Here is a 22,725-nt window from a genome sequence, read left to right as displayed (position 1 = left end):
CAAGTTTTGTCTTTTGATATTACTATATCAAAAAAGCTATTCAATTAATACACAGGCCTTCATAACTGACAACATTGCCCTACACATTTTTTTGTGATTACGCATGTATACCTTTATAACTCAAGAAAAGACTTACTGCCTTTGAATTGTTAAGAACCATTTGATAATGATGATATGGATAGCTCCACTGGTAAGATTTAATGAATATCTGCACTCTTTAAGAATTTGTTGGGCTGGTGAATAGAAAGAATCAAAGGAAAACGATAGCTTAGTTCATGTTTCATTTCATTTTGATTAGGAATGTTTGCCTACGTGCACACGGCCCAGCCTCCTAGAGCTGACGGGGAGATAGCCAAGCTCTTCAGCCCAGTCTACCCTGCCTCTACCAGTGAATGTCTGACCTTCTGGTATCATGTCTATGGGACCACCGTTGGAAAGCTGGAGATCCTCATCTACGACACTGTCTCTGAACAATCTACATCCATCTGGCAACAGACAGGTTTGAATTTAGAATTATAAAGTAAAGCTATGGTGTTCACATTCTTAAAACAATATAATGATAATAATAATAAATACTTATAAGCGCACTTATCTAATAACTTACTCAAGGCGCTATACAAATCAAAATACACAAATCTCTCTTTCAGAATTTTAACAGCATAATATCGTTAGTAAATATAACCTTTTTAACATGTTTCTGAAAGGTTTCTAGGCATCAAATAGCACTTGGCAGCTTGTTAGGTGCATACTGTTTTGTGCAAAAATGCATGGGTGGTAAACCATTGACCATGCAGAGAGCAAAGAAAGCAACATAAGTTTTAACAAGCATCAGTAGTTACCCTGAATTTTAATGTTTTGATATCATCTTAGAAGCAACTCTGGTAATTTCAACACCTTCACTCTCTCTCATTCTCCTCTACATGTTACAGGACACGAGATGCAATGGTATTATGGTCGTGCCTCTCTCACCCCCTCCCATCCTTACCAGATTGATATCAGTGCGACTCTCGGGGATGGTTTCAATGGTGATATTGCTATCGACGATCTAGCAATCCTTGATGAATCTTGCTCCAGACCAGGTATCCATGAAAATATAATTTAATCAGATTCTCTAACAGCACCATCTTGATTTTTGTTGTTGAAGCAAGAGCTGTGATAACTTTGGGATAGTATCAACCGCATTATTGCTATTGATGATCAATCACTGCTAGATAAATCATGCTTCATACCAATGACCTGTCTTATAAAGAGTTGTGATTGATTCATATCAATCCCAAGTCCCAAATCCCTAATCAATCGCAAGTGTGCAGTCCCCTATCTCCTATGTATCGGTCAAAATAAGGTGTAAGGCAGGGCCTAAGTATAAACAATTTGTTGTTGGTGATTGTTTCTGTTATTGTTGGTGTTGCTCATCATATATATATTTCCTTTGGATGGTGAATGGCTTTTAGTTATAAAGATTCAAATCTTTATAAATATTGTCTTTTTGGGGCATATATTTGTTAGCACTCCACATCAATGTTTTAATCCACACCCCACACCTGCTCCTATTTCCCCTTTACTGTGCATTCACAATTTAGCTTATTGAAGAGTTGTTGGTATATCTGTCTATCTCGTCATTCCGTCAAACTTCTGGAAAGACACACACTCTCATAACATTCTTTCCCTATCAGCGATCCAGCGGGTATGTTTCCATTGATACGACAAGGGGGCGGAGTCTTCACAACCCCACCCCCTGTCCTCCTTTTTCCATTGGCAGACTATCAAGGTGCCAGTGGGACATACATGATTGTAGACAATACAGCAACTCCCATAATGGAAAGAATCAACTTCAAAACTGGGGAAGATATATGTAAAGGAAACTTTTAAAGCCCTGCTGCACTACTTATAGCTACTTGTGCCCTCTATATAACAAACAATCTCCAATCGGTGCCTGTTGGTTCCCCATGATCTTCTTCTTATGTTAATTGAGAGCTGATTTGATGGGATAACCACCTGTAAGTGACCTTGCAGGGAGGTCTAATCCCCCCCCCTGGTTAAACTAGTGTGGACGGGCTGTAAGTTTCTGTTCACTCGATTTACTGGTAACATCAAATTACTTTTGTTCTTCAGGTTACTGTGATTTTGAGCAGGACAAGTGTGGATGGAGCGATGAGCAAGAAACAGACACCAGGGATTGGTTGCGTAATAACGGCGCAACTCCCTCCCCTTACACCGGTCCATCCTTTGACCATACAACGGGAACACAACTGGGTAAGACCAATAATGTCTTGATTAGAAGTGTGAAAATAGATATAGCTCAGTTTTTTAACTCAGTAGTTCAAGTGCGCTGTTACTTTTCCTCGTGAATCTGTACATTTGTAGCAATCTTCACATGATTTTCTATTTCTTTAAACATTATATTTGTCTGTGAACAACAATGTTTGCAGTTATGTACTGAAATATACAAGTTAAAGATGTTTGTATTGAGATATAGATATCTTTTATTTGTATGTTATTTTATTATATTTATTACCTTTACTTTCTCAATTGAACTAGCTCCCCATCAGGTCCCAGATTAATTACAAAATGATTCTTCTCACATTCAAAGACATCCATAGTCTGGCTCCTCCCAATACTGTCCTGTCTGAACTCATAACTATCAGGCAACCATGCCCATACTCCCTTCGGTCCTCTCAAGGCATCACGCTGAACCACCCATCTCCCAAGATGCTACCCACACTTGGTGACAGATCCTTCAGAACTGCTGCTCCCAAACTGGAATAACCTACCCAGATTACTTCGGAACCAGCAATCTCTCAATACAGTCAAACCTGTCTATATCGACCACCAGAAGGAAATTAACACAAAAATGGCCTTTGTAGACAGGTTCCTTACATGTTTCAATGAGAAACCGTTTTCAAGGGACACAAAAAATGTGGTCTTTATAGACAGGTGGTCTTTGTAGACAGGTGGTCACTAAGGCACGTTTGACTGTACCTTCAACAAATATATTTGTTTTGTATTTTCAGGGATGTACGTGTACTATGAGGCTGAAGACAATCCTTATAATAGTTGGGCGGATCTTGTGAGTGAATACCTCCCTCTAACATCAGCATCATGCATAACTTTCTGGTACCATATGTTTGGCAATGGTAAGTGAATCATAATAAAATACAAAATATATAAATAAATAAATAAAAAAACAGTGCTTAAAAAGCACTTATCACCGAGTCTCTAAGCCCTATAACAAACAAGATTTAATGATAAACAATTACATATTAAACGAAACATAAAGAAAATGCAAATAAATCTACAAATTACAATACCTATGAATTTCACATCAATGTGAACAGAGTAAGTTAATCATCAAAAGCAATTTTGAATAAATGTGTCTTAAGACATATTAATGACACCATTCAACCCATTTGCAATTCCGAATTCGATATCACAATAATAATAATATTCTAGGTTGATATAGCGCTTAATACATCAGTAATCTCCTCAGCAACAGTCCAAATTCAAGAAAACCCCCTTAAGGCCTACAAAAAAGATTTTGTATTGCCCTTTAGGTGCCAAAACATGGGTCGGAAATCTTCTTTTTTTTTTCTTCTCCGTCTTTGGGCTGACTTTGCTCAGTTTTTAATGCGTTAATATTTTTTTTCTCTCAAAAACAGTTACAAAAGCTTTTTTAAAAAGCCGACCGTAGATTTAAAAAAAATTGGGGTTGGTCGCAAAGGGCAATACAACATCCTTTTAGGCCTAATGTGGTGTTTTTTATCAGCACAAATATGACAGAAGTCCTTGTGAACAACCCGGGATATGCTGAGATTCAATGCATTCAAACAGAAATTTATAGAGGTATCATACCTTCCAGATGTGCTTAGAGACCCGGAAGTGCTTAGATTTATAAGTAAATTGTGGAGTATTCTCCTCGCGATCTTTTTCACAAATATTTGCAACCATGTTTTTTTTCTATTATAAAGCTATTGGTAGTTTGGAAGTGTACACGATGGGAATGGATGATACACAGATTGGGCCTCAATGGAGCATGACTGGTTCACAAGGCGATGCATGGGTCTTGGGCGCCGCCGACATTGCCTTCAATGGAGAATTCAGGGTAGGTGGACCTTAGTACACAGGGCTAGGGTTTACACAGAGAGAGAGGGAGAGAGAAACAGTGTGAATAGAGAAAGATGTGTAAAAAGAGTGAGAGAGAGTATGAGAGAGAGAGAGAGAGGAGATGGTGGTAGAATATTGGGTCTGGAAAATGTTAATCCAATTTACAAATTTTCCAATGAAAGAGAGTGGGTTAACCATTTGGCTATTGAATCTCATAATTCCTATAGGTTTAACACAGGTACCACATGGTTTGAATAAGTAATGGGTTATTAATGTATGCATCAATCCCTTGTTTTGTTTTTAATGACAGGTTGTTTTCAAGGCTTCAGGGAATGAGGGCGCTCAGGGCGACATAGCTTTGGATGACATTGATATTCAGTCTGGATCCTGCAGTGATGGTGGAGCACCAACAGCTATACCTGTCGTCTGTAAGGATTCTTTTGTGTTACAATCCTTTAGTCAAACAGTGACTACCACAACCATTATAGAAATTATTTAATTTCATTTATTAACTTCACACTCTCCTGTGAAAACATGTGAAGTACAAAATCATACAATACAAAAAGAAATAAACAGACAACAATCAAATAATTGATAAAAGGGAGAAATAATGAGTAAACTACATGTATTATATGGATTGGAAAACAAAATGAAATGTTGCCTGTCAGGGTTATTCCCAAGAATAATTGTATCATCACATTGTAAACAAAGGGAGGGGTGGTCATTGGAATAATACAATTACTGGCTAAGAAATAAAATGATGGTGGTCACAGCATTTTGAATAACTTACTCAATATCATCATATATGAAAAAAATATAAACACAATTGGTCTATTATTCAAGATTACCTATGATTGCAGTGTACAGCTTTGAACCTTCAAACTGGTTCATTCAGATCATTGGTTTGATAGAGAGTTTATGTGTCAATGATTTTCTAGCTGTCAGCAGATATCAATTTATTTTCTTTCTCTCCTTATCAGCGATGGCTTGTACATTCGAAAGCAACATGTGTGCTTACATCCAACTGACCAGCGACCAGTTTGAGTGGAAAAGAACCTATTGGTACTCCAACACTAGAAGCACCGGCCCATCCTTTGACCACACTAGGGGGGATAGTAACGGCTATTACGTCTATATAGATGCCAGTGATCAGAGCCCTGGAGACAAAGCCCAGCTTGCAGCTCCAACTCAGAACCCGACCGGCGCTGGGTCAACCAAGTGTTTAGTGTTTTGGTATCATATGTATGGAGTGCAAGTGAACAGACTGAATGTGTACCTGAGACGTTACAGGTCACAGGTCACCGAGGATAGCATCATCTTCACACAGTATGGCTCACAAGGGAACCAGTGGATCAAGGGAGAGAAAGAGATCACTACCGAGGATACCTGGGCGGTGAGTCCTAGCTTGCCTATCCTTTCTAATGGTTCTAGGACGATTACCTCCTGGACGATTACCCCATGGACAATCACCCTCCGGCCAATTACCAGAAGGACGATTACCCCCTGGAAAACTACCATTTTTAGGGGTGGGGGTAATTGTCCCGGGGGGGGGGGGGGATATCTATGGGGGGTTATTTCCCGGGAGGTAACTGTCCTCGGAGGGTGGTTGTCCTTGGTGGGGGGGGGGGTATAATCCGTGGGGGGGTAGTTGTCCTGATACGCTTTCTATTCTCTCAATTTTGTGAAAATATATATTTTTATATCTCACTGGATTCCACTCTTATTTGCCTTTGTTCGCTCACACTTTACACTTACTCTTTATTATTTGTTCATTCTCAGTGTTGATTGACATTGTTTTGATGTGATATTTTCTCTCATACGACAATGTTAACCTCTTTAATCAGTGACTTATACTGTTTAGAAATGATAGTGTTTCATAGCACATGTACTCTATTTCACAGAATTGAAATGTATACATATACATGTACATGCAATTCATGAATTTTGACAGTTAATAATTATAGGCCCTGACATTTTTATTTGTTTCATGGAATGTGACCACAGACCTGGGGGGGGGGGGGGTATTTCACAAAAAATAAGATTGACTCTAAGTTGGACTTAACTATGACAGGCCGTTCATGCCACTATTTGCTCTCACCATTTACTGGCATCGGTCTCTCAAGGGACTTACAAGTCATGGTCACAAATCTACAGAATTTACATTTTTTGACAATTCATTATTGAAGGAAGAATATTATCTAAAGATCTTAATGTTGACAGTAATCAGTGGCATAAACGGCCTGCCATAGTTAAGTCCAACTTAAAGTTGATCTCAGTCTTTGAGAAACAACACCTAGTATGTTAATATATTTATATAATCCATTTAAAGTTTGATCAAACTTCTGAACTGCTTGTATCTTTTGTTTTTTATGCAGATTATTTATGAAGGTGTAGTGGGAGATGGTCAGTATGGTGATATAGCACTGGATGACCTCAACCTCTATGATGGTGTCTGCCCACAACAAGGTACGCTCTATCTCTCTATCTCTTTTGCTCTCTCTGTGTATCTCTTTCTTTCTCTATCTGTCTCGCTCTTTCTTTCTCTCCCTGTATCTCTTTCTCCTTCTATTTCTACGTATCTCTCTTTATCTCTCCCTCATTCCCTCTCTTACACTCTTACAAACACACACTCTCTTCCCCCCCCCCCCTCTCTCTCTCTCTCCTCCCTTTCTCTCTCTCTCTCCCTATCTCTCACTCCCACTCTCTCACCTTTCCACTCTTTCATATTGTATTTCCCAATTGTATTTTCCTTTATTATTTTGTTAATACTCAAATCTAATTGTTTTGGGAGTCCCAATTTCATCTTTTATGTTAATTTGCTTCACCATACGCTATTCCTCTGTATCTATGTTCAATTCATGTAAACACACCAAATTCCTGTTGATTACCGTATTTGCCGGCGTAAAGGCCGCAGTATTTTTGGAAGAGAAAATATCAAAATGAGTGTGATTTTGAACTTGACTTCTCTCTCCCTCCCTTTCCCTCTCTCACACATACAAACACACTCTCTCTCTCTCCCTCTCTCTCTTTATCTCCCTATCTGTCTTGCTCTTTCTCTCACGCTGTATCTCTTCATATTCTATGAAATGCCTTTAACTTTTTTCTCAATTTCTTCCTAGTTGAGTGTGATTTTGAGCTTGACTTTTCTCTCTCTCTCTCTTTCCCTCTCTCCCACACTCTCTCTCACTAATGCACAAACACACACACTCTCTCTCTTTATCTTCCTCTCCTCTCCCCTCCCTCTTTCTTCCTACCTCTCACTCTCTCTCCCTCTCTGTATCTCTTTCTCTCTATGTCTGTCTCGCTCTTTCTCTCATGCTGTATCTCTTTCTATTCTATGAAATGCCTTTTTTCTCAATTTCTTCCTAGTTGAGTGTGATTTTGAGCTTGACTTCTGTTTCTGGACTCAAGACCAATCTAACTCCTGGCAGTGGTTGAGGAATGCTGGACCAACACCCACGGCAGATACAGGACCATCATACGATCACTCTACTGGAACAACATTTGGTAAGGAGTAGAGGGCAAAAATGAAATTGCTACAATCATTATAGGCCTAAAAAAAAAGATGCTGTACATATGTCGGTAGGTCAGAAATCTTTTTTTGTTTTACTCCCTCTTTGGGCTGATATTTCTCAATTGTGAATGCTTCAAATACATTTTGTCCCAAAAAACGGTAGAAAAAAAACTTTAAAAAAAAAACGACCATAAATTTCTAGATTTTTGGGCAATACAACGCCTTTTTTTGGCCTGATAGTAGTCAAGATAGCATTGCTTTTGAGTGCATGTGGCGATTGCACTAAAAGTTGTTTCCTTGATGACTAGACTGCAAAAACGAAATTGCTACAACCATTATAATAGTCAAAATACACATGTAGCTTTACCTCTAAGTGCATGTGTTTGTTTTTCATTGTACTTATGTCGGTAACAAATGGATACCAAAAAACAAAATGCTACAGCTAGAATGAAAATAGCTTAGGGTTTAAATTCTTCCACGAGTTCATTTAATAGTGATGGAATAATTTATATTTCAGTGGACGTACAGTTAACTTTGGATAACTCATAGACGCACAAGGAATAACATATTTTTAGGCCAAATTATATGCTAAACCTGTGTTAGAGGAGGAGGCGTTGGAATATTTTTAGATGAAAAGTTGTGTTATCGATTACGGGATGACTTGAATCCCACGTGTTCTTCATGTGAAACTGTATTTGTTGAAATTAATATACCTCGATTAAAAAGTATTGGTGTAATCTACAGACCCCCGAAGTCCAGTTTATATCAATATATGACATATTTTGATAAACTTTTGCAAGAACTTTCCAAGGAAAATAAACAAATATATCTCCTTGGAGACTATAATATTGATTTATTGAAAATTACTTCAAATAGTATTATTACTCTAATGAACCAAATTGCGTCACATGGCTTCTACATTCAAATTAACCTTCCAACCCGTGTAACCAACTCATCCCTTTCTATTATTGATAACATATTAACAAATGACAATGATATTACTCCAGGTATTTTTTATTCCTCAATTACTGATCACATGCCAATTTTCTGCTATAAGAGAGGTGTTTATAAAAATGTTTCAGAACAGTCCTATACTTACAGGAAAATCAATGATTTAACGATTAATAGTTTTTTTTGTTGAATTAAGTAATATTGATTGGGGTGACGTACTAAGGTGTATGGATGCTGATAAAGCTTATACTTTATTTATGAATATATTCCTTAAATTGTATGATAAACATTTTCCTCCTACATCAACAAAAAAGAGAAGAAAAAATAGGAAACCGTGGGTTACCAATAAAATATTGAAATTGATTAAGAAAAAAAATAAATGTTTTAAAATATTTTGTCAAACAAGACGTACAAGTGATGAGAGAAAATTTAAAAAAATTAGAAATAAAGTTATTAATGCCCTTCGTAGAGCTCGTCAAGAATATTATAAGAACTTGTTACAATTGAATCGAAATAGTATTAAAAAGACCTGGAAAACAATTAATGAATTATTGGGTAAAAAGAAAAGTCAAATTCCAAAAACATTTCAATGTAACGGAAAATTATTTACTGAGCCTATTGAAATAACAAATCAGTTCAATAATTATTTTATTAACATTGGAAAAACTGTTAGTGACGCGGTACCACAATCTATTCATTCTTCTCATTTTTATTGTCGAACAAGTGTTGTTGATTCCATCTTTTTATCACCTGTACATACGAGTAAATTAATTAATGTCAGTAAATACCTAAGAAGTAATGCAAGTTGTGGAATCGATAATGTAAGCTGTAAAGTTGTTAAGCGGGTTATCCATGCCATTGTATTGCCGTTAGTTCATGTATTTAATCTTTCCATTGTATCTGGTAAAGTACCCTTAAAACTCAAAGAATCTAAAGTAATCCCTGTTTTTAAGAAAGACGACCCCGGCAAATTTGTAAACTATAGACCCATATCCCTCTTACCATGTTTTTCTAAATTAATTGAACGACTGATCTATAATCGGTTATATAAATTTTTAAATATCAACGATATTTTAAGTGACACTGAATATGGATTTAGACCCAGCTATTCCTGTGAACATGTTCTTTTAAAAGTCCAACAAAAAATATTAGATTCATTTCAAGCTAACGAACATATAATAGGGATTTTCTTAGACTTATCTAAAGCATTTGATTCTATGGATCACTCGATACTTTTATTTAAACTACAACAATGTGGAATACGAGGGATTGCATTAGACTGGTTTAGGGACTATCTTTCAAACAGAGTTCAACATACTTTTGTCCTCGGTGTTTTGTCTTCTTCGTTAAATGTCTTTATTGGGGTACCTCAGGGATCAATACTGGGCCCCCTGCTATTTCTTTTATACATAAATGATCTTTGTAAATCTTCTAACTTATTAACCTTCTATCAATTTGCTGATGACACTAGTATATTTTTTTCATCTAAAGATTTGAATTATACTGTGCGCTTTCTAAATAATGAGCTTAAGAATATATCTGACTGGTTAAAAGCAAATAAATTGTCCCTGAATGTTGACAAAACTAAATGTGTTTATTTTCGAAAAACTAAATATAATATAGGATCTAAAATTTCCAAAATTTCCGATATAGCTAGCAATAACGGTCCTTTAATTAATAACAATAATATTCCCATTTATATTAATAATAAACTTATTCAATTAAGTAATTCTGTTAACTTCTTGGGTGTCGTATTAGATAATTGCTTGGGATTTAAGGACCATATCACAAATGTTTTACATAAGATCAGCAGAAATGCTGGCTTGATAAATAAGCTAAAATATAGTTACCCGAAAATTTGATAACTTTATATCATTCCATTATTTTCCCTTATTTGAAATATTGTAATATTGTATGGGCCACTAATGCAACACAAACTGAATTAGACTCACTATTTAAAGTTCAAAAGAAATGTTTAAGAATAGCTACCAATTCTCATTATCTAGCACCTTCCGCACCTTTGTTTAAGAAGCTATCATTATTAAATATATATGATATAAATAAGCAAGAAATCGCAACGTTCATGTACAAATATAAAAACAAGTTGTTACCTGCCCCCTTTTCAGACCTCTTTCAATATAATAGTCAAATTCATAATTATAATACACGGCTTTCCAACAAATTTCATTTATGGTCTGTTAACTCTAGTTATGAAGCTAAATCAATGAGTTATCTAGGTCCTAAACAGTGGAATATGATTCCCCAAGTAATAACGAAATCACAATTCATATCTTCCTTTAGAAAACAATATAAAATCTTACTACTAAATAATTATTGATCAGCACAGTTGTTGATTTTTTTCCCTTTTTTCTAATTTTATATCTGAACCCTCTTTCATTGTTATCTTGTTTTCCTTTCCTTTCTTTTCCCCCTTTATATATTGTTTTTCTTCTCCCTATTTTACTTTCTCTTGTCTTATAGGTAGTTGAAGTGTTTGTACTTTGCTTATTTTAATTAATTTATTGTTGTGTGCTTATAATATGTTATATTTCTTTTTGTATTGTTTTTCATTCTTTAATGGGCGATCCAACTTCACAGGTTTTCACAACCTTCATGGAAAGCCCCGCATATAACCTTTGTAAACATAGTTAAAATTTACTGTTACCTGGTATATTTTGATTTTTATATTGCGAAATAAATTGAATTGAATTATTCACCCTTTATTTTGCCTACTTCTAACTGTTCTTGGTGGTTCCAAGAGATATTTCTTAGCTAAATTAGTTTTTTTGTTCAAAATTAAATGCTGTTGTTAATTGGATATCCCAAGTCATATTACAATGCCAAAAAATACAAATCACACTTAGAGAAATATAAATAAGAAACATCTGTCCTGTCATTCCCTCTTTACGCTTTGGATAAACCTTCCACAACCCTTCTCTTCCTCTATCCCAGGTTATTATGCATACGTTAGCGCATCCGATGCTTCTGCTGGGTCCAAGGCGCTTCTCTATAGTCCCATCTACTCAGATACAGATATGGAATGTCTAAGATTCTGGTACCATATGTATGGTAGTACCTTGAGCACACTGACCATTTACACAGAGGACCAAGTAACAATGAGTAATAGTGACCCCTTGTTCACTAGGACTGGTAAGTTAATCTTACTTAATTGACCATTGGATCCGCCCATAGCGTTTAAAACATGCTTGCATACAATATATTTTATCACCTGACGAAGTGTTGCAGCGAGCACGAAACATCGTGATCTTTTAGATCCCTTGTTGATCATAGATTGCAAGACAAACAAATATCACTAGCGATATTATTTTCAATAAGTTAATCTTATTGGTAAGTTGATATCAATCATGCTCGGTGTTTATAAAGTGTAACTATCCTGATGATTATCATGTTATGCCTTTTGCCTTTTAGAACTGGGTAGACCAAGGGGGTGTTTTACAAAGATCTTAAGTCGAACTTATCTTTCAGTTGGACTTAAAAATTATGGAAAGCCGTTAGCATCTTAGAAAAATATATTTTGTGAAAGTTTATTTAAATGGCATAAAATGTTGATTCCAATCATTCATGATTTCTATTATCAAGGAGATTTCATATTCTTGTTGTGAAATTTATGATAAGTCTAAAGTACTTGAATTTTTGCTTTTGAATACATTTTATTTTAGGGCTACAACTGGCTCTTCATAAAGTTTAAGTCCAACTTAGAGTTAAGTTCGACTAGGATCTTTGTGAAATACCCCCAGTTGATCCAAACTACTATCTAAGAACAATCTTTATCCTTGTAAGGGGCCTTCAAAATATGATTGAAGAGTCAAATAATATAGCAGAATGATTAGTTCCTTCATAATGCTATTTATTATTCCATTACATGAGTCCACTCTTTGGTTATCCTCTCTTCTTTATTTTGAAGTCCTTTTCTTTTGGGATAACACTCTCAAAATTTTGGTGGTTAAATAACTCTTCATTCATCAATCGTCACTTCAGACGAAGGGATCCCTGTTATGACTACTCAATAAATTTGAGAGCAGGTCAATTGATTGAATGGACATTTTAATTTTTCCTTCTTCATCTGGTATTTTGAATTTTTGTACCGTTGGAATCTAACGTTTGTCAATTGATTCCTGGGGGGTTGGTCAGGTTTGCAAATCATTTAAGTTATGTTGTCCTTCATTGTGTGAGGCCATCCTTCGTTCGTTCGTGTCTCCTTAGATCAAGATTACTGTAATCTTGATCTTCGGAGTAGTTGCTACAACCGGCCGTGTCAGACACGTTGCCCCGGGGTGCGAGATAGGACTCTTGTAGCGTGCCCCCATTTAAAACAATTATACAGTTACAGTAATTAACAATACATTTAATTAATAGTATGAAACTATTAAAATTACTCTCATGTTACGGGAATTATGAATCAATTCATTTGGTTGATCCAGTTTGAAGGCACAAACACGGCACTACTGGACAGAGATCCTAAGGGGTCAATTATAATACCCCAATCTATATGCTACGGAAATCATGTTCGGATAACTTAATACCTAAATGTCATGTTTGCATATATTTAAAAAAGGTGTCGAACAGGGCGATCAAAATTGATTTCCGGTGATTTCTTAATTCTATACCATCTTGTTAGTTTTATAGTGGTGAAATGGAACTGCTTCAAATTAAATATTTTTAAGTTACTGAGAATAAGTAAAATGAAAATCAAAGTCAACTTTACAAATGTCATTATAGGCAATCGCAAAGAGCTTTTAAGATTCGTCACCCTTGATCTTACTTGATCTTACTTTGCAACATGTATTTTAATCTTAGGTCCGTCCAGTGATTCTTGGAGGTTTGGTCAAGTGAGTATCTCATCTTCTCATCGCTATAAGGCCGTTATCGAAGCTAAGAGAGGAGACGGCGTCCAGGGAGACATTGCCATTGATGACCTTGAGGTCATCAGGGGGTCATGCCCTCCTCCAGGTGAGGTCATGACCTTTGACCCCTTTGAAATCTCCTTCTAAAGCTTGTGTAATGCTAGTAAAGTATAAATATGCACATTAACTTAATACCTGCTGTGCCACTTTATATTTTTCAGGCCTGATAAAAACCCGATTTAAATCGGTTTCCCGATTTTTTTGATTTTTCCCGATTTTTTCCCGATTTTTTTTTTCTTCCCGATTTAAAAAAAAAAAAAAAAAAAAAAAAAATTTTTTTTTTTTTTTCTACCAGATTTTTTTTTTCTTCCCTTTTTTATCCTGATTTTCCTGATTCCCCCCTTATTTTCTCTATTCTTCCCTATTTTGCCCTATTTTTTTCTCCCAATTTTCTTACTCGAAAGGGGGGAATGTTGTTAGATGCCGTTTTTTCCCCGCGAATCGCCTTTTTTTTTTTTACTCAAGGGGGGCGTGGTTGAGGGGAAAATAAAAAACCTATTTTTTTTTAGTGCTCACTATCACCCCTGATTTTTATCCCCTCGCCGACAAAGTAGGAGGGGATATAGAAACGCTGCCGTGCGTGCGTGCGTGCATCCTTCCGTCCGTCCGTGCGTCCGTAACAAATTTGGTTTCCGATCGATAACTTCAGTAATGATTGGCGGATTTTTATGAAATTTGATATGAAGGTACATGATATCAAAATACAGGCTAAGGTCGATTGTGGAGTACGTAGGTCAAAGGTCATAGCTCATTAAATATGCGAAAAAATACACATCTGGTTTCCGATCGATGTGTGACAGATTTTCATAAAATTCGATATGAAGGTATATGCTTTCAAAATACAGGCTAAGTTCAATTGTGGAGTACGTAGGTCAAAGGTCATAGCTCATTAAATATGCGAAAAATCTGGTTTTTGTTTGATAACTGTAGTAATGGTTGACAGATTTTCATTTAACAGTATATTCTAATAGAGCTAACTTGTTCTGACATATATAAGCCATTTGTACCCAGCGAGGGGATGCTACGCTTTGCGTTGACTTGTCTATATTTGAAAAGCAGCATAGGAGAAATGGTGACAGTTTTACCTACACAAGTATGAATCATTATTATAAGTTTGAACTGGTAGATCTTTGTTTACATTAAAAAAAATTGATCTACAATGTGCACATGAAACTTACTTCCTCATGTGCCATTTGATATTTCTTTAATTTAGAGTTGAATAGATAGAATGGTTCCATAAAATATGTATATACATCTTATAAGGTTATGAAAAGATTACTATGTCCTGTTGCTTCTGAAGCCTTTTTCTTCTCACGTTACTTTGTCATCAGGTTTCTGTGATTTCCAAAACGATCTTTGCGGCTGGTCCCAAGAAGTAGTCGAGGACGAATGGGATTGGCTAAGAACATCTGGAGGAACAGACAGCTCTAATACTGGACCGCAGGTGGATCATACCTATGGAACAGGGGAAGGTGTGTTGATCGATGGGGGCATGTGGGTGGGTGGGTTGATGGGGGCATGTGGGTGGGTGGGTAGGTGGGTGCGTGTGGGTGGGAGGGTAGATGCGTGCGTGTGTGCGTGTGTGTGTGATTTTCCATGGATGTACAGTCAAACCTGCTTTAGTGATCACCTGTCTACAAAGACCACTTTTTTTGTTGCTCTTGAAAATGTTTTTTTTTTAAACATGTACTAAAGGAACCTGTCTACAAAGACCACTTTTTGTTTTTTCCTTGAGCGGTTGCTATAGAGAGCAAGTTTTTATTATGGTACAGTTCAGTCAGAAACTTTAAGGTAGTAAAATTTAGTTGGAACAGCTCTGTACATGTATTATACTCTATACATGCATAAACTTTGTAATTTTGTTAAATTTGCAGTTCTGGTCCTAATATGATTCAGAAGTATGGACAGTGATGAGACTTGTAAATTATCTATGTACACTATTGACACAAGTTTTAGCTTACTTCCACAGGCATAGCAAACCAGATGATATGTGTGTGTGTGGGGGGGGGGGGTTCTTTTGTGGTGTAATATTGAATGTCTAATTATTCTCTTTTGTATTTTGCAATATGTTCAAATTCTTATAAGAATCATAGGTAGGCCTGTAATAGTTGATTCTGTAGTTCATGGTTACAATGTGTGGTGTAGCAACAGGAATATCAGCAAATCATTAAACAAAATGCCTAATTGTATCGCTAGATTATTTTTGTACTTTGAAGACGAGGCAATGAACGTAATGAATTACGAATGACATAGATTTTTAATGATCTTGCTATAACGTTGATAATAATGATAATTGTTATTTTAAACTACTTCATGTTAGTTCGCGAGGAGTTTTAACCCCACTTGAAATCTGTCCATTTTATCTAAATCTTATCAAGGCATTTTTTAATTAATCTGTCTTGCATTGTAGGCTATTACATCTATTTTGAGAATTCCTATGTGACATCATCGACGATTGGCCAATCAGCAATGTTAAACAGTGAACACTTTGATGCAGTCGGGTCCGCTTGTCTGAGCTTCTGGCATTATATGTATGGAGCTGGTAAGTACAACAGTTCTTTGTAAATTTCACTCAATCCAACATCACTTATGTATACTCATTCTGATCAATACATATGGAAACGTTTGCTTTGATTTGTCTCATAAAAGAAGTTAACAAAAAATTGACTCCCACACGGTGTTGAGTGCTTAGTGGTCACGGGCCACTGTTCATCGGGCAGGCAGTTCTATTATGTGAATGGGTAAATTAACTATTACGAAAGGAGGGTACACATTACACACATTGTACTATAGGGACACACATTGTTTTTATTGTGCAGAACATACTCTTTTATTGACTTATTGAATGAAACTAGAAAACCAAAATGCATTTTGTATTCTAACAATTGGAGTACAAAGAATAATAACAGGTGAATGAAATGCATAAACACCCCCAAACACCTGGGAAGGAAGCATTCGTACATTTGAATACATAATAGTTGATAAACAACTCCGCATAAAACTATAAAACCGAAATGTAATAAATTTGCGTTCTGGCAATTGGATTACAAAGAATGATATAGCAGGTGAATGAAATGCTTTAACAACACAAACACCTCGGAAAGAAGCATCCATACATTTGAATAATTTAGTTGATAAAAGACTCCGAATGTGGACGTTTGGTGGAGCAGAAAACAGTGGATTCTTAACAACACGAACCCATTTAACAGAATGTCGGAACGTAAATTAAATTTGGCGCGGTTGGAAAATGCATATTTCTACCCTGCGACTTTAATGGTACGATCCAGTATATTAAAACAGTAAAATGGCTCTTATTTTAAAATTAATCATTAAATAAAACCCTAAACTTCAGTGATCTCCGACAAAATATATTATTTCTTACTAATAATTAAAAAAAGATGTATAAACATTGTGAAAGTGTAGCATTTTACGATAAAAGACACCGATTTAGCGAAAATGACGTCATTAGAACCTGTTTATGTGCGCTTGCATCAGGGAATTCAAGGTCAAAAGGTCAATTCAGACGCTGATAAGTTATTGTTCAAGCCTTTTTGTTTCCTTTTTTCCGACAAAATTATACAATCAATCAAAACAAGTTTAATACCAAAAGAAAGCTTACGATTAGTATTTTCATTAACCGATTGCCCCAAAGTCGCTTGACCACGGTGAAACGAGTGAGAGCTTGCGAGAGCGGCCAAAGTGTGATTGAAACTCGCTATTTGCTCTTCTCCAACGCAAAAAAAGACGACATTGTGCTGGATAAATACATTTTTTCCGACAAAAGTACAGAAAATTTGCAAATGGTCTTTTTATATTATACTTTATGGAATGTTACCCGAGTGACTTCCGGGCGCCCCAATGCTGGAAAGAAACGCACATTTGATAAAAATTCACTTTTTCATGGAAAAATGCTTATTTGTTCTATGCACGCAAGTCAGATTGAGCGGATGATACAACGTTTCCATATGAATCTTACCTTGATGTTTTTTTCTAAGAGATGGAATTTAGTCAAATGCTGGCACAACGATTGTATAATCATTACAAAAAGCATACTGTAGTTTAAACAATAAAGATATCACATTCATATAACTTTGTTAACAAAATAATGTCAACGATTACCTTCCTGAATCTTTCAAAATGCTACAAAGTAAATAGAATATGAGTCCCTCATTCACCTCTGTCTTTCATTCTCTATCTCAAACCTTTTTTTCTTCTTTTACTCTCTTTCTTGCCATCACTCCCTTTTTTCTCTCTCTTTCTCTCTCATTGTCCCTTTCTCTCTTTCTCTCTCTCCCATTCTTTCTCTATTTATCTTTTTTACTCTCTCTCTCTTTCTATTCCATTCTGTCTCTCTTTATCTTCTCTCTTTATCTTTTCTCTCTCTCTCTCTCTCTATCTCTCTCTCTTTCTTTCTCTCCAGATGTTGGTGACCTTGATGTGTGGATGGACTTTACTTCGGGTCAACCCAGGATGCATCTCTGGTCGCAGAGTGGAGAACAAGGAAATAAATGGACAAATGTTAAAATAGATCTTAACAGCGACAGCGAATTTAGGGTACAAAACTAAAGATTTCTATTGGCAGCGTTTCCACCAGGCCTAGTTCTAGAAATATATATATACAGTCGGACATGCTTTAGCGACCACCTGTGTAGAAAGACCACCTTGTCTATAAAGACCACATTTTTTGTTTCCTTTGAGCGGAGTTTGTAATTGAAATTTGTATTAAAGGAACCTACACATAAAGGCCACCTGCTCAGAAGCATTGTGCATGAATAAATCCGATGACCAAGTTCATGTGTATAAAGCGCTTACAGACGGTATTTTGTTTTAAGTGCTATATATAGCCGGATTATTATTATTATTAATATGTATTTTAGTGAAAGGCATGAAAGAAATATTAACATGAATGAACTTGAACTTGAATCTGTAGATCAAGATTTCTGCCGTGGGTAAGATTGTAGGAGATGCTGGGGACATAGCAGTTGATGACTTGGATATCGAGATGAATGGATGCTCAGCTATAGGAACAGCACCCCCGGTCACTACCTCCAAACCCACAGCTGGTAATGACCCATTTCAATTCGATTCATTTATTTCCACAAAATTCACAAAAGCCGCAAAATGTATACAACAATGCAGGAAAAAATTGAAATGTTACAATAGAAACAAAAACATGCAATAAAGAACAATACATACTTGATTTGATAGTTTGAGTATTAGCGGGGGGACTAGTTCTAAGCTCTAAGCTCAGTTAGGATTACACCTTTAGCCTTGCGTTTAATATTTCTGTCACGTTCAGTCATGACTTTTATGCAAGAGGGCCATGAACTCTCTCTTTTTAAACCATAGACTACCAAATTCTGTCCATCCCCCTAGGCTTAATTAAGGTTTCTGTAGATAATGGGTTAATAATCTAGTGGATATGTCGCTGGACTGTGGATCACATAGTTTGTGGATCAAGTCATTGTCAATGTAGTTGGATTGGCACGTGTGCATTTGTAAAATCGCGCCTGGGCGAAATACTCCCCAGGGAGTGGAGTGTGTGCACTATTATGTGAGGGTTTAGCAATTTAATCTAATGACGGTGGTAATAATAATGTAAAGCGCTTAAAAACGTTAGCGCTATACAAATGTGATCATTATTATAAATAACGAGTGCTTTTGTTTTTTCTATCCTGTGAAGCTCCTGTGTTATCCATCTGTACCTTTGAGTCGGACTGGTGTGACTTCACAGCCCTCACGCCGTCGTTGTCACTATCATGGGCTCGAGGAAAGGACAGTCGATCCTCATATACAGGACCAACCGTAGACCACACCCTTGGTAGTACATCAGGTAAAGTATTGATGATTATGAGGATCCTTTATTTCCAACACTATTTTCTGAAAGTATGTTTCCAAGTTCAATCATTATTTTTTGAGAGTAAGATTTCAAGTTACAACAATTTTACTTTCCACAATTTTGTAAAAGATGTAGGGTGATGATAATACAGCATGTGATCTAAGAAGCTGTTTCAGATATGACCAACGCTGAAAAATCAATATGAGTTGCATTAATTTACAATTCACTGGTTCAATCTTATTTTGAATTGTCCCTATCCTTTGCACTGATTTGCAGGTTACGGAAATGAAGATTTGAAGCAAGAGTACAGTGAAACCTGTTTATTAAGGCTACAAAAGGGAAACAAAATGCACAGCCTCTGTAGTGACCTCTGAAGAGAGGAGCCTTTTTAGACAGGTTCTTCATCACACATTTTCTTTGAATGTGGGTGAACACTGTAGAGATTTGGCCACTAAGGCATATTTGACTGTAATTCATTTCCCGAAGACCAGATAAAGCCTGTCTGCACCAGCTCGGCCAGGAGGGATTAGACCTCCATACAAGGTCACTGACAGGTTGTTATCTCATCAAATCAGCTCTCAATTAACATAAGAAAAAGAGGATCATGGGGGACCAACAGGCACTGATTAGGCATTGTTTGCTATATAGAAGGCGCAAGTAGCTATAGGTAGTGCAGTGGGGCTTTAAGGCAATGAAAGGTATATGCATCATTACCCATAGGTTATTACATCTACTTGGACACCTCTGTGGGTAACAGTGGGGACTACGCCCGGCTCCTCTCCTCTACGATGACCTCTGGGTCACAGGGCATCTGCCTATCATGGTGGTACAACATGAATGGAGCTGATATTAACAAGCTAGAGGTCTGGAAGGACGTATCCTCGGACATCATAGAATGGGTCAGGCTTGGACATCAGGGATCAGACTGGAAGCAGGGCCAGGTGGACCTTACCGGTACCTTTACGGTGAGTTTTTACATGCACCACTTCCCCTAGCATTCCTAAAAGGAACAAGTGGATCTGTACTCTCAAAAATATGTAGAGACCCATTTTTTTTCTTTGGAATTGTTATTATAACACAAATATTATAAGGTATAAATATTTTACACAGATATTACACATATGTGTGAGAAAAGTTGACTGTAGCAGTTCACTGTTTGCTCTTTTAGTCAGCAAAAGCAGATGTAGAGTTAATTAAGAAAAAAGAATACAATAATGCAATCTCAAAATGATACGTGAGGCACTAAAAGCATACAAGGAATATATTGCTACCAGGTAGTATGTACTACGACACCTGGGTGAAGAGTGGCAAGTGTAGATTTAAGCATTGCCTAAGTACATTAGTGCCGCGGCAGGAGTCAAGCCGCGAAACATGTTATCTGTAGTCTAATGACGTGTCCACTGGACCACAACACCTCTACATGCACCATGTAGAGGTGTCATTTTGGAGTGGATGTGTCAACGGGCTGTTGATCACGAGATCCGCGGTTTGAGTCCCTCCAATGGAATTAATTTGTTTAAATGATAGAGCGCCACAATGGCCGCCTTGCTAAAGCCAGGGTAATAATCGGGGTAGCCCAGGAGGGTCATGACATGACGGACATGTGCGCTAGATAACAAGCCACCATTTCTATTATTATTGTAATCCAGTATGATAGGCCTAATTTCCCCTCATATTCCCTATTATTCATCATTATTTATATTGTCTAGGCTGATTTCCGTGGCTATAAAGGAAGTGGAAGCAGAGGAGAGATAGCTCTTGATGATATCTCCTTCAGTAGTGGGAAGTGTCCTTCACAAAGTAAGTTTGTATTCATTCATTCTATACAGCATATCCCACCACTGCCACCAGAATGGTTCATACCGATTCCTACTTGATTCTTTTCTGCCACAAGAATGTCGGACTTTGTCGTTATGGAGATTGATATATTCAGAATTTCAGTAAATGAGTTACGATCGTATCAACTATTAATTTGTCATTATGTCGATTAGGATGACTGGACATGTACATTACTGTAAATGAAATAAAGTTTCTTTTTTTCCTGGAATACTTTCTTTGTTCACAGTTCATTTTATTCTTCTCTTTTGTCGTTTCCATTCACCATGATATGATATTTTTTGTCTCAACATGTTTTGTTAATCATATGCAAATATATATTGTATTTTAATGCTCCTGTTTGGGAACCAACATTTAATTTGTATCACATTATTTATCAGGTTTTTAGGATATTTCTCTTATCCTAACTATATATTTCTTTCTCTCAATTCTCTCATATTTTTGAAATTACCCTATCTTTATTCCATGCATCTCTTACACTTGTTCTCTCACTCTTCTATTCTTTCTGTCTCTCTCTGTCTCAAATAATTATCTCTCTTACCAGCAATGTGTGATTTTGAGCATGGTGATTGGTGTGGGTTTGATCAGGATTACACAGACCAAGGCGACTGGAATGTTGAACCGAATGACTTCTCAGCTTTGGCCTTAACCTATGGACCTGAGGCTGATCACACTTATGGAACTGTTTTAGGCAAGTGCATCTGAAGTTATATATCATTCTTTTAATTACCATCTTCTGATTATTGTTAATTAGGTAATCTGTCGTCTTAAACAATCCATCGTTTCATAACGTGTATTTAGTTGAGTCTCCATAGACTGATGTAATATATCTCTCGAAGTAGAATCACTGCCATCTGCCAGGTGAAGTAAATGGGTACCTGGTTGGAATTTATTCCTTGAAATGCAGCGCGCGTAACAGCTGCACTGCTAAAGCCAGTTTAATTATGCTGCATTATTGTAGAGCGCTTAGAGACTTCTGACAAAGTAAGTGTTAGCCGCTATATAAGCACTGTAATTATTATTATTATTATCTGTTCCTTGTCGGGACATTCAAACTGCATTCGAGCCGCATTCGGGACATTCGAACTCTATTCCAGCCTCATTCGGCACATTCAAACTGGATTTGAGCCACATTCGAGCGGCATTCAAACTGCATTCGGGACATTTGAAATGCATTCGAGGTGTATTCGGGTCATTCTATTTTTCTTGTCGGGACGTTCCTGTATTTGAGCCACGTTTGAGCAGGAATCTAAAGTGCATTCCAGTTGAATTCTTTAAGTACAGAGAAGATCGAAATAGTTTCTGGCAGCATTCGAGATGCATTTTTGCATCCTTGTCAGGACATTCGAACTCCGACGGAATTCGAAGTGCATTCTTGCATCCTGGTCGGGACATTCGAAGTGCATTCTTGCATCATGATCAGGACATTCGAACTGCATTCGAGCCGCTTGAATTTCAAGCGGCAATCTAAAGATTCCAAAGGCATTCGAAGTGCATTCTTGTATCATAATCAGGACATTCGAACTGCATTTGTGCCGCATTTGAGCCGCATTCGAGCC

At 36.8% G+C, this 22,725-nt stretch overlaps 1 protein-coding gene across 1 annotated transcript in view; it reads left to right on the top strand.

The window, feature by feature from the left end:
• The window catches only part of LOC105442246 (MAM and LDL-receptor class A domain-containing protein 2-like), a 91,869-nt gene extending 69,998 nt beyond the window's left edge, over window positions 1-21,871 (top strand). Inside the window, exons 64-82 of the mRNA XM_030994050.1 lie at window positions 299-499; window positions 930-1,079; window positions 2,113-2,253; window positions 3,012-3,134; window positions 3,966-4,099; window positions 4,412-4,529; window positions 5,082-5,494; window positions 6,477-6,567; window positions 7,471-7,608; window positions 11,519-11,716; window positions 13,385-13,537; window positions 14,823-14,963; window positions 15,902-16,033; window positions 17,912-18,045; window positions 18,422-18,554; window positions 19,175-19,324; window positions 20,051-20,295; window positions 21,040-21,130; window positions 21,711-21,871. Of these exons, the coding sequence (XP_030849910.1) occupies window positions 299-499; window positions 930-1,079; window positions 2,113-2,253; window positions 3,012-3,134; window positions 3,966-4,099; window positions 4,412-4,529; window positions 5,082-5,494; window positions 6,477-6,567; window positions 7,471-7,608; window positions 11,519-11,716; window positions 13,385-13,537; window positions 14,823-14,963; window positions 15,902-16,033; window positions 17,912-18,045; window positions 18,422-18,554; window positions 19,175-19,324; window positions 20,051-20,295; window positions 21,040-21,130; window positions 21,711-21,871 (3,047 nt within the window). The remainder of the gene's footprint in view (window positions 1-298; window positions 500-929; window positions 1,080-2,112; window positions 2,254-3,011; window positions 3,135-3,965; window positions 4,100-4,411; window positions 4,530-5,081; window positions 5,495-6,476; window positions 6,568-7,470; window positions 7,609-11,518; window positions 11,717-13,384; window positions 13,538-14,822; window positions 14,964-15,901; window positions 16,034-17,911; window positions 18,046-18,421; window positions 18,555-19,174; window positions 19,325-20,050; window positions 20,296-21,039; window positions 21,131-21,710) is intronic.
• The last annotated feature ends 854 nt before the right edge of the window (window positions 21,872-22,725 follow it).

The sequence above is a fragment of the Strongylocentrotus purpuratus genome, unplaced genomic scaffold, assembly GCF_000002235.5.
Source record: "Strongylocentrotus purpuratus isolate Spur 01 unplaced genomic scaffold, Spur_5.0 spur5_scaffold_20, whole genome shotgun sequence".
Lineage (NCBI taxonomy): Eukaryota > Metazoa > Echinodermata > Echinoidea > Camarodonta > Strongylocentrotidae > Strongylocentrotus > Strongylocentrotus purpuratus.
The sequence above is the reverse complement of the archived record's forward strand: the minus strand, read 5'-3'. Positions and strand labels throughout refer to the sequence as shown.